General features: G+C 37.7%; 1 protein-coding gene across 1 annotated transcript; it reads left to right on the forward strand.

Moving 5' to 3' along the window:
* Positions 1 to 1,496: 1,496 nt before the first annotated feature.
* On the forward strand, positions 1,497 to 3,358 carry LOC148677628 (interleukin-8-like). Its single transcript, XM_088605293.1, has 3 exons — positions 1,497 to 1,816; positions 3,014 to 3,146; positions 3,255 to 3,358. Exons 1-3 carry the CDS (start codon positions 1,738 to 1,740, stop codon positions 3,340 to 3,342), a joined length of 300 nt encoding a protein of 99 aa, XP_088461419.1. The 5' UTR covers positions 1,497 to 1,737; the 3' UTR covers positions 3,343 to 3,358.
* Positions 3,359 to 14,565: the final 11,207 nt, after the last annotated feature.

A 14,565-nucleotide genomic window follows, 5' to 3' on the forward strand; every position in this document is an offset into this window, starting at 1 on the left:
AAGCATTATTTTAACCAGTGATAGGTTAAAAAAAGAAGAAGAAAGAAAACACAACGTTTCGGCCGTAGAGGTGTGAGCACACCTGAAGAAGGCTCCACGGCCGAAACGTTGTGTTTTCTTTCTTCTTCTTTTCAGCACGGAATAAACCTATTACTTGTTCCTTTGCAGCCTACGCATTCTGACGCAGCTACCCACCTGAACTATTATTTTAAGGATACAAGTTTAAAAGTGTTGTTAAGACCACTTGTTGTTTAAACTACCAGTTTTAGACATGTTTTTTTTTATTTTCTATAGGGTTTGTTCACCACACAACATGTTGTTTTGTTAATATTATGAATATGTTTAATATATTTTTTGAGACATAAAATGAGAGTGAAGGGTCTACCTTTCTAGATCTATGTTCAGATCTATGCCCTACACAGTAAATCTATCAAATACAGACACAGTAAATCTCTCTATAACCCTGATGAACTACACAGCTGTATTGATACCTTCTTTTTTTTCCTGACACAATATTAGCAATTGATTATGTTTTCATGTTTCATTTTTGATGGATGGCAGCGGGGTGTGGCACTTATGAAGTCTGCCTCAGAGCTCTTGGGTCCTGGGTTTGATTCAAGTTTGGAAAGCTTTTTGTATGCAGTGTCCGTGTTCTCTCCGTATTCCTGGTTGTCACTACACGTATATAGCCCTTTTCTGGACAATCCACTCAAAGCACTTTACAGGTAATGGAGACTCCCCTCCACCACCACCAATGAGCAGCATCCACCTGGATGATGCGACGGCAGCCATAGTGTGCCAGAACGCTCACCACACATCAGCTATTAGTGGGGAGGAAAGCAGAGTAATGTAGCCAATTCATAGAGGGGGATTGTTAGGAGGTCATGATTGGTAAGGGCCAATGGGAAATTTGGCCAGGACGTCGGGTTACACCCTTACTCTTTTCGAGAAACACCCTGGGATTTTTAATAACCACAGAGAGTCAGGACCTCGGTTTTACGTCTCTTCTGAAGGACAGCACCTGTTTACAGTATAGTGTCCCCATCAGTAACTTGGGGCATTAGGACCCACATGGACCGCAGGGTGAGCACCCCCTGCTGGCCCCACTAACACCTCTTCCAGCAGCAACCTTAGTTTTTCCCCAGGAGGTCTCCATCCAGGTACTGACCAGGCTCACACCTGCTTAGCTTCAGTGGGCTGCCAGTTGTGAGTTGCAGAGTGATATGGCTGCTGACAATAGATGGATCAGTATTGATTTTTTTCAATTTACAGTATGCACTGTAAGTCTCTTGGGAAGAAAGTGTTAGCTTAATAAAAAAATGATCAATTTTTCACACTTCTTTGTACAAAAGGCCGTGGGAGACTAGAAAAAGTTAACCAGCCATGACCATTTTGAAACTGACACCCAAGGATCCTTAAAGGAACATCCCTGTGAGATTCTTTGATCCATTAGCTACTAATAGTAAAATAAGCTTGATGGGCTGCTCTCCTGCCATTTTAAGCAATTAACAAATTCTGTTACAAAGTATGAAAGATTGATCCAAAGTTTCTTCACATTGACAGCAATTATAGATAAATTGCCAAATGTGTAGTCTGTGGGTATTGGAAAGAGCCCAGCTGATTCACTGTTCTCCATCATTACCGGGATTGTTGGCAGATATCCTTATATAAGACATGCACTATTCTGAAATTGGAAGTGTAATCCTGATGCACAGAAAATAAAGGCATAAGGAGCACATGAATGAAACAAGAAATAAGATGGAGAAGAAGATTGCTTTTGTGCTTTTTGCCACCATTTGTGCTGTAGTAACAGAAGGTATGTATTTTTAGCCTTTGAAAACTTTTAAAAAAATGTTCCTCTGTTCTGTCATAGCCCTGTATACAGTAGCAAAATTACAGTCAGGTTCATTTTATTCTAATTGATGTGAGGAAGGAAATGTGATAAGGAGCTCAACCAAGTTAGAACATTTTCTTTTGCCATGCATTGGTAAGCTGTTTCCAATTTATATTCAGATAAAGGATGCAAAAGTGAAGATCTGGTGAATTAAACATTCCATTAACTTTGAATTAAGTAATTCAATTTCTGGCACAAATTACGCCACAATGTGTTTTTACCTTATTCAAAAGGATATAACTGCATACAGTTATTCTGTTATACTAAAACTCAATGCAAACGTGTTGGAGAAATACATGTGTTAAGATCAGAATCTATGGATCCTGGATATGGATCCTGTCTGTGTGAGTGGTTTAAGAAAAGACCCTTGAAACCTTGTTCCAAGAATTCTACTGTATGTTTTGATTATTTTTTTCTGATGTTTTTTTAAGAATTAACTGTCAAATTTATTTTTGTTTTCTTAAATAAAGAACGTTAGTCTTAATGAAACTACTTATAGACTCCAAGCAGCACAGTTTGGTCCAGTTTGGTAATACGTACCAGCATGAGAAGTTCATTTGCAATGCACAAATCATAAGTTTTATGCTTTGTTTGCTGAAAGCTAAAGACTTAAGAGTAAGTTCTGGTGTGATCAGATAACAGAAATTTAAACTAAATGTCCAGTGAGCCAATGAAGCCTGCACTGCTGTTGTTATCTAGTATAAGGAGTACAGGCATTTGCTGTGAAATTTTAACCCCCAAAACTAAAGTATCAAATTATTATTATTTCTATATTCGGTATACTTCATGCTCTATTTTTTAGTGTGCTGATTTCAGGAATCCTCACTGTCTAATGTTCCTCCTTTCAATGTTTCCTTAATTACCTCAAAGACATGACCAACAATAACAAACATAGTTCCTTGTTTTAAAGCTGCTCAAGTAGTCCTTCACCTTGTGTTTACTTGGAACACATAAATACTGTATATCCCTTGCTTGTTTTGTGTGTGACACTTTAGATCAGTTTTATTTCACATTTCTAGTTTTAAAGAGGTTTCTTGGAGCCACTTTAGTCTTAACACTTTGATTTCTAGCATGAGATTGCAAAAGCATCTCCTCTTTCTTGCTTCTCTTCTTCTGCAGGTGTCCTAGTCAGAGCAGGAGAAGCTTTCCGATGTCAGTGCCTGAAGACTGTCTCACAGTTTATCAACCCCAAGCGTCTTGTTGACATCGACATAATTAATTCAGGAGTGCACTGCAAGAGGGTAGAAGTCATGTGAGTTTTTTTCAGCTTAATTTGGCCGCTTTTTAAGGAATGTTATGTCTTATTTTCACAGGTAGAAAATATTAATTATGAGGGTTTTTGTTCATTTTGTTTTCACAGAGTGACACTTAAATCAGGACACAAAGTCTGTGTGGATCCCGAAGCCAAATGGGTGAAGATGATTATTGAAAGACTCCTGAAGAAATAAAGATGCCCTGTTTACATTTTCTTCTTGATGTTTGTTAAAGAGATCGGAGGGAATTTTACAAAACATTTTAATTGAAAAATTCTTAACATGCTTTTGCACATTGTTCCACTTTCTAAAATACTGCTAGCTTCCTCTTCATTACAAACATTAAAGTGTCTTTAGTGGAATTGGATCCTCTAATTAGGTCCATTATACAGTATGTATGGAAACCCCTCACTGATTGAAAACACTTATTATTGTCATTTCAATGTTTTAATAATTTCAAACATTAACATGTAAGATTGTTTGCACCAGAATTTAAAATTTTGACTTTTTAAATAAAACCTCAGTATACTTTTACTCACAATTTAGTGTCATTTGTCAATGTGGTCTGTACTACCTCAAACACTAAACATTAATATGGTACAGTATACAGTATTTTGCATTTATGATAATTGCATTTGGTGATTTTTGTAGATTTTATGATGAAAGCCTTCCACATTTCATTACAATTGGATGATGACAATTAACCTATCAATCAAGAATCAAAGCAGAATAGGTTTTCTATCTTTACTCCTGGAATACCATTAGTTAATCTTCATGAGAATTTAGTGAGATTTTTTTTTGTGGGCAAGAGATTGTACATTGGGCTTTCCAACATTCCTTTCCTTTGACAGTGACCTGTAGTTTTAGCCCAGAAACCACAAGTTGGGATTAAGCTGGCATGACATGCTGCATGAGAACAATTGTATGAGTCTGATTGAATGGTCTTTGCTGCTTTTGAAATATATAATTTATTTTCGTAATCTTTTGCGAAATTCCTGCAAACAATATGATGCTTACTAGCAAATGAGTAAACAGAACACCTCTAACTCTCCCCCTGGTCAGTCTACTTCACATTTCAGTTGCCTTTAATTTCAATTGAAGCATTCAAAAGCCTTAAAGGCAGTGACAAGTGAATTTCATGGACTTCCTCTGAAACTGCTGGACCAGATCCTCAGATCCGTTAACTGCTACAAATCAAACAATCTAATTAAAATGACTGGCCTCTTCTCATTTTCAGACTTATGTACATTCTTGTTTGTGCCATGTGTGTAAATGGTTGCCAAGACTTTTAATACAATGTATTTATAAAAAGTAGAATAATCATACTATCACGGGTACTGGACATGGCTATTGAAAGGGTCTTAAGAATTTAGAGATAATAATGAACACCAGGATAGTGTCATCATGTGTAGTTTTTAGAAGCTTCAAAACAAGAAAGGAACTGGGGTGTTTCTTGAGTGCTGGAGGGTCTGAGACACACTGATCAAAGGAACTGTCAGATTCACCTTGGTTAATTAAGTTCTGGTTAAATAATTAAGAGTCACCAACATTTGAGGAGCAGAGAACAAGAGCAGGCAGGTAAACAGAGAGAAGGACATGAGAGTGGAGGAGCAGAGAGAGAAAGTACACAGGAAGAGACAGAAAGACACAAGGAGAAAGAGGAAAGTGTGTGTGAGACAAGAGCTCCTTGTCCAGATCATCCATAAACAATATATTCTAGTTAGGTATTTGAACCTTTTTAAGAGAGCCTGCCATTCTGTTATTTACAGAAAACTCAGTTTTCCTGTATAGAGAATGCGTAGGGTAAAAACAGCCTCTCCTGGTAAGTGGATGAATTTTTTAGAATAGGGAAGTAAAGGATTTTGCTTGGGTTACTTGTCTGACTGCTTCACATGGTTCTCTCTTTTAAGTTTTCACAACACTGTGCTGTCAAGCCACCTCTCCACTCTCACCTCTGTTTACAGAATTGCATCCACACTTTCTCTCCCCTCTGGAATGGCCAATTCCAATTTATGCTCTTGGCAATAGCCAAAACTGAGTGAAGGTGAGATTCCCACTTTTGTGATGGACAGTCACTTCCTTTTTTCAGCAAATAATCAATTATGATACATTACAAACTATTGTGCTCCTAGAAAATAATGACTTGTCCAACCACAACATACACTGCAGTCACCACATTCCACATTCCATTCTTTGAAGCACATCTGGAGTTTATTGTGGTCTTCCTCAAGCATTACTCCAAAAAGGAACATGACTTGTAAAGGGATTGCAAAATTGCCAACGACGAGGGCTTAATCATGATTTAGGTTGAATGTACTTATTTGTTTTACAACGGTTTACCGTAACTGTCATCCTACTTGATTTTAATTATTGAGGTAATCATTTTGATTGACGATTCCCACCTCCTGGATTGATGTTGTTTTCTCAGACTAGTCAAGTATAACATCTTTGAAGAGTCAAAGAGACAAAAGCATGAACTACAATTTCAGCTTGCAATAGGCCTTGAAACATAGCCAAGGTAACATCTGTAAAGAAGGATAAGAAGGATGTTATATTGTTTTTGTGTACCTCGATTTCCTCAGACTGTTCTCTTTTCAGACACAAAATCAAACTGTGTCCCATCAATAACCACTTTCAATTTATAAAGCTGAAGATTTATACGGCTCATGATTTTATTCATTATTTTTGCTTTAGAGTCAAACATTTTTTATTTGGGATTATAAAAAGCACAATAACAAAGTACAATATAATACATTTGTAAGGCATACTTTTGATAATGTTACAACAAAAACATACCATCATAAACCTAATACTTTAAAGAGATCAAAAGTATTTGGACTCTTGAAATACTTTAAAATACTATAAAAATCAGTATTTGATTTCATATCCCTTTGAATATTTTCAAGTCTGTGATCCACTGAGCTGACCCACACTTTGTGATGTTTGCTACAGCCACTCTAAATGTCTAAATTCTATATTTTTGGGGGAGGTATGACTTCATTTCTTTTCTTCAGCATGTCAATTTCTTGCTCAGTTCGTTTTAAATTCAGAGATGGATTTTTCACTTTCTTTTCTTTCCTGATGAACTCCGTGATTGTATGGGTTGTATGATTTGGGTCATTATCAAGCAGAACAATGAAGCTATTCAGTTTCTTTGATATTGAATTCTCAGTATTTTTGAATAAAACACGCTGCAAGATTTGCTCCTTTCATTAGTAACATCTCCTTCCAGTGTCTTATATGGGAAATATGAGGACAAACAAGGAGGATAGATTTCTCTATAATAGCATAATATTTCTGTACTGATGCCAACACTGTGAAAAGGGTGACAGGTCCTGTGAAGAAGAACAGACCTCCAAATATTAAAAAATGCATAGACCCTTGCTAAATGACTAAGCTACTAACATTTTTCTAAAGATTACAAAATAAAACTAATGTTTCTATAATCATTCTGACTCTCAATTACTCCATCTTTGCTATTTTATCAACTGAAGCCTGATAACAATATGCTAATTATGAAACTAAAAAGGATCTACAATAAATCAACTTATTAAATAAAATTAGATGATAAAATTAAATAATAAATCAATTATGATATTTTGATGGGTTTTTTTTTAACTTCACCTTCCATAAAAAATGAAGAGCATGTAATTGTATTCGGTATCTGACAGATGAATCTGGTAATTAAAATGCTTAATTACTGCCAGATCATTGCTAATCTCATGCATATGAACTTATATAGAGTATTTGTTGTAGAATATTTAATATTAAATATTACAAATCAATGGACATAAAGGGGGTACTCGTTTGCTGTCAGATTCAATTCACAGCCAGTCTGCTTATGATATACCTAATTTAACAAATCGTAATATTGAGTCAGTAAAGCTGAAAATACACCACTTCTACATAAAGCCATCTCTTAAAGGACTTTTTAAAAATGTCCTGTGATTCGTAGATACAAGTCTCTGTAAATGAACTCCAGAGCAATGAGTCCATGAAAAATAAATCTAATCTTTCTGCTTTTTCTAATTTAATCATTAAATGTCAGCCTCCTTCTTGTCCAAACGTGTGGGATAAGGTTGTTCTTGCATTTGTTCTAGAGAAAGATATTAGAAAAGAAATGTTTAACTCTTTTCTTGCCCGAAGAGCTGTATGTTCTCTTTTAGTGTTGCCTCATTGTTGAGAGCTCAGGGTTAGTGTTGTTCTTTAATTTTGAAATGCTTTCAAAATCTTGCCTTCTTGAGCCTTGGGGCTCTGTAAAATGCATTTACAGTGCCATTTCTGATTAGGATCAAAGAGACTGGCACCATTTGATCATGTTCAAATATGACAGTGTGAATACTGCTGTGTTCCATCAAATGTTTTAGAACATGTGACGCTGATCAGAAATGTCAGTGTAAATGTGCTGTTTATAATTAAACTTCATAAATCAACACAACTTTTCAGAGAAGCCAGTGTTTTTCCTTTCTTCTCTTTTCAGCATGGAATAAACCTTTACTTGCTCCTTCGCAGCCTATACATGCTGACACAGCTACCTACTTGAACTATCTCATAATTATAAACATTAAGTACTTGACTGGACACAAAAATAATAGCCCCAATACTTTTCAGGGCCCAATATTTTTCTGTACATGCATATTGTAAATAGAGTGATAAGTTTCTTGTGGGGTTCAGTGCATCATGCTCATATTTCATTTCATAGCAGTGAAACAAGGCACACAGAGTATATAGAGTATATGTTATGCCTTTTTGTGGGTATACAATACACCAGGTGCCTTAAATTTCAAATTATTAAATTTAAGGGATGAAGCCTTTCTTTTCCTGAAGAAGAAATAGAACAATGAAAGAATTGTGCACTGCATTAGTAATTGTGTTATATTATCTTATTTTCTGTATTTCATCATACTGGAGATCAACAGGCTTTGTTGTAAGCTTTGAGTTAATCATTTCTTTGCTTTTGGATTAAAGTGTCAACGTTCTCATGCCTTATGAAAGTCAATACCTGTAGTTTAAAGTTCCTGCCTTATTATTTTCTCTTTAGCTCATTCTGAAGACCTTCAGAGTTTAGCATTATTAAAATGGATGTAAATATCTATATTTCGCTAAAATGTATTTATCCTGTAATGTAAATGTAAAAGTGGGAATCACCAATAAATGGCCATCACCAAAGTTCAAGCATTTTCTTTATATAAATAATCCCAAAATGTGCTTGTACAAAGGAAGGATGCATATACTGTAATTACAAAAAAGACCATTTTGACACTTCCAAGTAGCTCAATTGCCTGGAGCAGGTGTTGAATTATGGGAAGCAGACACCGGATGCTGCAGTCATCTATGTCATGAGTCAGCTTTCCCCCAGCATCGGAATGAAGGGCATTAGTCGACTGGGATTTCTCAGCTTTCAGTGCAGCAGCAATCTCCTGTCACCTGCTGGCTACCTGCGAGGTTAATGTAACAGTACCACAGCCAAGGGTAATGTACAGTAGGACCCATAGCCAGAGATACAGAGGACGGTCAACACACTGGAGGCGAGGAATTCAAAGGAAAGGAGCTCCACTGGGAAACCCAATACTGAGAACTGTGATGAAGGTAAAGAGCCCTTAAGTACTGTGGGAACTGGAAGGCATGGTGGCGACCGAGCAGTGTGATTGGATAATTAGATGTGGCGTTTGCATGATTTGGAAGGTGGTTGTTTCTGTTTGCCGGGAGCATTGTCAATCTGAAGCCGTCGTTTACGGGAATTGGAGGGAGCCTGTCTCTGATTATGGGAGGCCGTGATAGTTAAAATGACATCAGTGAGAGACACACCATTCCTCCAACTGGCACTAACTCACCTGGACGACACAGTGGGGCTCGTGGTGTACGAGGTGACACACGGCTCTGACAGAAGGGGGCGTCAGAGAGGTGCACCCACAGGTCTTCATTCTGCCCTTGCTGTGAAATTGTGGCTGCAGCTCGGTCACTCCAGGAAAACAAAACAAAACAGATGAAACTTTGTTTTTGTTTATCGCCTTTGAATAAACTTCCATTTGCTCAATTATACATTAAGCATTTTAGACCCTTTAATGATTTTATGATTTATGAATATTTTTTACCCCAATAATATTTTTCTCAACTCCGTATGAACACCTTCCTTTCACTCATATATTCAGACCCTCTAATATTTTCCAGCTCATGCTTTATAGTTTATTTAACATCCTAGTGTTTTATCTGCATTATTTTCCTATTACCACTGAATGTACAGTATGAAACATCTAGCTAAGCCTAATACGTATTCTGCTACACCCAAGTATCTGTGCCTTTTTTAGCATTTTGGAATTGCTTTGTTTGAAATGGCAGCGCTGTACTTTTCATGTGATGAAAACATTATCTGGAACTTATTGTGCCTTTATAAAGTTCTGATGCATAGGATTTGGTAAGACGTCATCTTGGGGTCTCAAACTGAGCCCTTTGCCTGGTGCAACGCCAGGCTAAATAACAAGAGATCCTAAGAAGGACAGACCACCTGTAAGTTATAAAGACACAGGCAGCCTAAAGCTGCAGGGAGTTCAGGGTAATACTGTATAATTCACTCCTGCTGCTGATCCAATCTATCCATCTAGCCCTCTTCAATTTGTTTATCTTGGACTGGGTCTGAGCAGCAGTATGTCAAATAAGGAAGGCCAGGGATCTTCTTCCTCAGCAGCTGATTCCTGGTAGCAAGGTGATTAGTGACGGTGGCCCTGTGGCTAAGGATCTGCGCCTGTGGCTGGAAGGTTGCTGGTTCATATCCCACGCATACCCAGGGGTGCTGTATAAATGTCTGACCCTGCGCTCTGACCCCAAGCTTCTCTCCTTGTCTGTGTGTCTCATGGAGAGCAAGCTGGGGTATGCGAGAAGTCAAATTCCTAATACAAGAAATTGTATGTGGCAAATAAAGTGATCTCTCAATAGTGCTAGTGTCCTGGGTTTAATTCCTGCCTGGTAGTCCTCTGGGAGGCATGTTCTCCCTGTGCCTGTGTGGTTTTCTCCAGGTCTTCCTGTTCGCTTCCACCTCCCAGAGAGATTCTGATTAGGTTTGTTGGTGTCTCTACAGTATGTCAGGGGTTGTCAAGTCATGTCTGTGAGAGTCAGTGTCTCTGCAGGGGTTTCCATGTTTCCATGTTCCCCAACAAAACAAAACAACAAAACGGAAGCTTGTCTGGTTGTTGAGAGAGGGTATGGGGGTGGGTAGTAGACACCTGTGGTCACAACGTTATAGAAAAGATATTATGATATTGCTTCTCTGGAGTCAGTTCAGAGAAGAGCAACCAGAACCCTTTTATACTTTAACAGAGAAAACTACAAGGAGGCCCTATACAAGTGTTCAAAGTCCTCAGTGGCACTGGCAGAATTAACCCGGTGGATTCTTCAGAATGAACAGTGAAATGCATTCTCCAGGTGTGCCTTCTTTTATCTCCCTCTATTTAATCCCAGTGCCTCCAGTGCTCAGTATTAGCGTTTGGAACCTGAGGGTATAGGCCTCATCCCCGACATCGCCTGACCTCTCCCCGTTATCCTTGGATATGTATGTTCGTGTTTTCCCACTCACAAGGATTTGAACCTTGTGTCGTCTCAGGATGGATCTCCCGGTTTTGGACTCATGGATTGTGCCCTGACCCTCCTTCGGACCTGCTTGGATTTGGACGCCAGTCTTTGTTTCCCTGCTCACCATTTCACAAACTGTCACAGTTACTTTGTTGCACTATTAAACCACTGTATGTTTTCCCCGAACTACAGTACGTCTCCCGCTTCCTTCAGCTCTTGCCGCTTCACAAGGAGTCTAAACATAACACCCGAGACGGACTACGGAGCCAATCTGTAACAAAGAGGTGTTTAGATCTGCTTCTCCGGTAATGTAACACCCAAAGGTACACATTTATGAAGTGAATCACCACACTTTCTCAGGCCATCTCATGATGAAAATGTTACTTAACATTAGTTTCACAGTATTCACAGCAACATAAATATTCCTAAATGGAAACTTCATCCCAACAATGCAGATTTTCCTGGAATGTTTAGATATTTAGTTGTATTTTGGGTTGTTGGGTCAAATATTGTGCATGCAATAATCCTAAATTCACCCAGGTGTGTTAATATTGAAAAGAAAAGATTATACTAAAACAACAGAGAAGCAAGTACATTTTTGTGAATTTAAATGATTCTGTTTAATTACCCATAATTTGTGTAAGGCAGGCAGAAGAAAACATATTCGTGAAGTTAAATGAACAGATGGAATTAAAAAATGTGTTAATCAGTGTGGTTTTGCAAAACATCCACATTGTCTACATTTAATCCACAGTACTATACTGTATTAAAGAGCTTCTAAATGAAAACATCAGATCAAAACTGGTTAATTCATTCACACATTTTTTATATTTTTTCAAAATGCTAAAATTTGTCATAGAAACAAAATAAAAATGGGTATTAGTACGTTTCAAATGAGGCAGTGTCAGAAATTCAGCAGATTTAAACAGTCTTGTAGCAGTATTTTATTCAATAAGGTATGAGTCTTAACTTTACTTCCAACCAGATACAATCTATTAACTGAGTCACAGCAAAGTTTTTTGCAATTTCCTTTTGCAAAACCATCTTAAATTAAATTAGGAAGATTTCAAGAAAAAAAGCAGTTTCTCATTTGGACCTTAACTGTTGCAAAGACTGTTGAGTGTTTCTACTGCTTACACTGATTCACTAGCTTGGTGAGATGTGACAGGACAATTCATTTATGGTGCTCTACAGTATGTTAATCACAATGGCTGCCTGAATAAGTTGGTCTGCAAAATGTAAATGACCATTGTCTAAGAATTGATATACCAAATGACTCGAGACATGGAGGATTTAATTACATGCGGATCTTCTTCAAAAGTGTACTTCACAGACTGCACCAATTCTTTCTAGCTTCCCACTGAGTGATTGCATGGTTGGAGAGACAAGACCTACTGTATAATAACAGCTCCTCTGCTACAAAAAGCTTTTGACTAATTAACTGTAACTTTATAGGTACAGTATAACACTAGTAACAGGATTTGTTTATGCAGGATGAACAAAGGAGAAAATAAAGTACAGTACCTGCATAAGTCAAGGTGGCTGCCAGACAATTGCTTCCTTTATTTAATCCTGTATAAACAACATTACCTTGAAACTTAGACATTCAACACCAGTTAAACAGTGACAAGGAAACAGCCAAAGACACAAACTGCTTCTGCACTCCAAGTGTTTGGTCCTTTCACTCTACAGTGTATGGTTTTAAACATTTGTGCCACCAGGATGAAATCTGGCAAATAGGGGAAATCGAGATGACTGTCTGGTTGCCAGTTCTTTTTCTGATTTATTTTTCTTTTCCTCCAAATTCCTGATTTCTTGGGAAGAGTAGGACATACAGTAACCTAGGTGCACAGAAGGAAAAGGCTCTATGGACAGCAACTCATAACCTTTAAGAAGGGGTAAACTACAGACCCCCACCAGGCTCGGGGTACCCTTCTTAGGAGGTCAGAAATATAACGGTGAGGTACTCCCTTCTGGGCCTTAAAAAACAAGAGTGATATCTTGGCATCTATATGAAATTCAACAGGAATGTCAAGACAGAGGGTTTGACAAAGTCAGACCCAGTCAGTACTCAGTCAGTTGCTGTGTTCTGAACCCACTGAATTTTGGCACGGACACAACTTAATATAACTGAGCAACGTTACAAAGACAAAAGAAAGCCGTCCTGGTGATGCGTTGGATATTCTCTTCAGAAATTAAAGTAGGGTAAAAAAAATGTCACATATATGTCGTATTAACATATCAGTCACCATAAATTGCCATGCGTAGATCATAGTTGCTCAGTTTATCTCAGTTGATGCAGACCAATTGAAAACGGCCAAATGACAAATAATCATTAAGACACAATACAAAGTACCCAGTTGAAAATGATAAAGAAAGTTATCAAGGAGAGTAAAGTTATATGTATACATTATAGAAATAGAAATTTAAGAAGTCAATAGTGTTCAGTATTGTTATCAATGCTGGACAAAGAATATTGCTGCTCTAGAGATTAAAGAATAAACTTAGTCATTTCCTGTTTTAAAATGCATAACGCAGACAGATGGAAAATGAAATTAGTTTTCCCAACAGGGTAATTGTGCACCAGAAAATATCACTGTAAGATCCGGTTTGATTCCCTTGTAAGACATTTAACAAAACATAATCAATTTCTACGAAAGAATAATATGTGCTACACAACTGTAATGTACTGCTGCCACACAGTGGCTGTTTTCTTCTGTATTTCATGTGCCAACAGATTTCTGTAATAAAGTCTGCGACTGTAAAACACTTGCAAAGATGAAACAAAACCTGTAGCTTGGATGAAAGGAGCAATGTACTCACACTAGTGAACCATTTGAGGAAAAGTGCCTTTTTTAAAATTAAGGTTCTAGGATAAGGATTTATATTGTAATATATAATTAGCTTATCGTATTTTGCACAGACGGAAAATGATACTGAACAGCTTAAACATTAAGATCATTACAATTAAATATCATTACAGTTCACATAACCCCCTGCAGAACATTGAACCTTTACAATAGAATGGAAAAAATGCCCACATACAGCCAACATTAAAGTATATAGCAAAGGATACGCCCCTGCGCATTACAGTGATGTTGGCCGCCCGGGCTAAAGAAAGTCTTCTTTAGCTCAGCCGGCAAGACCCGGGTTCCAGCCCATGTGAGGGCAGAAGACCGAGAACCCGAATTCAGTATTAAAAAAACGTTAATCTTAATACAGGTAAATATTATTAACAAAAACAAGAAAGGAAACTGGTCCCATGTTGGCTCCAATCGTCGTGTACACCCAACCTTGATGAGCACGAGTAATCGGAGCCAAAATGGCACAGAGAGGACTGCAGTTTCCACGTTGTAAACGGTGAACGCCACTGAATGACATCAACCACCTGTACGGGACTGATATAGATATTTAATACGAATACGGTATAAAAATGTTCACTCATTTCTTCATTTCACTGGAACCTAAACTGAAATACAGGTGATGTTAATGTCAGGCTGAGAAATATGCGCAGACGAGGTAGAAATTAGGGTAAGGTTTCCCTTAACAGCCAGGGGTGCGGATCCTTCAGAGAAATGAGGACTTTCCCCCCTTAACCACAACCGTAGAGCAAACTGAGGTATTTGAAGCGGCATGTCTTTTTGCCTTAACTGAAACAGAGAAGTGCTTCGAACAAAAATATGTTTGTCCTTATTGTGCCGCATTACAATTATGTATGTATTGTACTCCGCAGCTATATTATATATTTTTAACTAAACTACAGAGAATTCCTTTAAAGCTGCCCCCCCCCCCCAATCATATTATGCAAATAAACATGCCATTTATTGTTTAAAACCATACGACATTAACAAA

This window comes from Lepisosteus platostomus, chromosome 1 (assembly GCF_059453375.1).
Source record: "Lepisosteus platostomus isolate fLepPlt1 chromosome 1, fLepPlt1.hap1, whole genome shotgun sequence".
Taxonomy (NCBI): Eukaryota; Metazoa; Chordata; class Actinopteri; order Semionotiformes; family Lepisosteidae; genus Lepisosteus; species Lepisosteus platostomus.

What these genes read in the sequence shown, in the direction of transcription:
- LOC148677628 (XM_088605293.1), top strand. Translation starts at nt 1,738, where the DNA reads ATGAATGAAACAAGAAATAAGATGGAGAAGAAGATTGCTTTTGTGCTT. An exon ending in TTGTGCTGTAGTAACAGAAG is followed by an intron (nt 1,817 to 3,013) that starts GTATGTATTTTT and finishes CTTCTTCTGCAG; the next exon opens with GTGTCCTAGTCAGAGCAGGA. An exon ending in TGCAAGAGGGTAGAAGTCAT is followed by an intron (nt 3,147 to 3,254) that starts GTGAGTTTTTTT and finishes TTGTTTTCACAG; the next exon opens with AGTGACACTTAAATCAGGAC.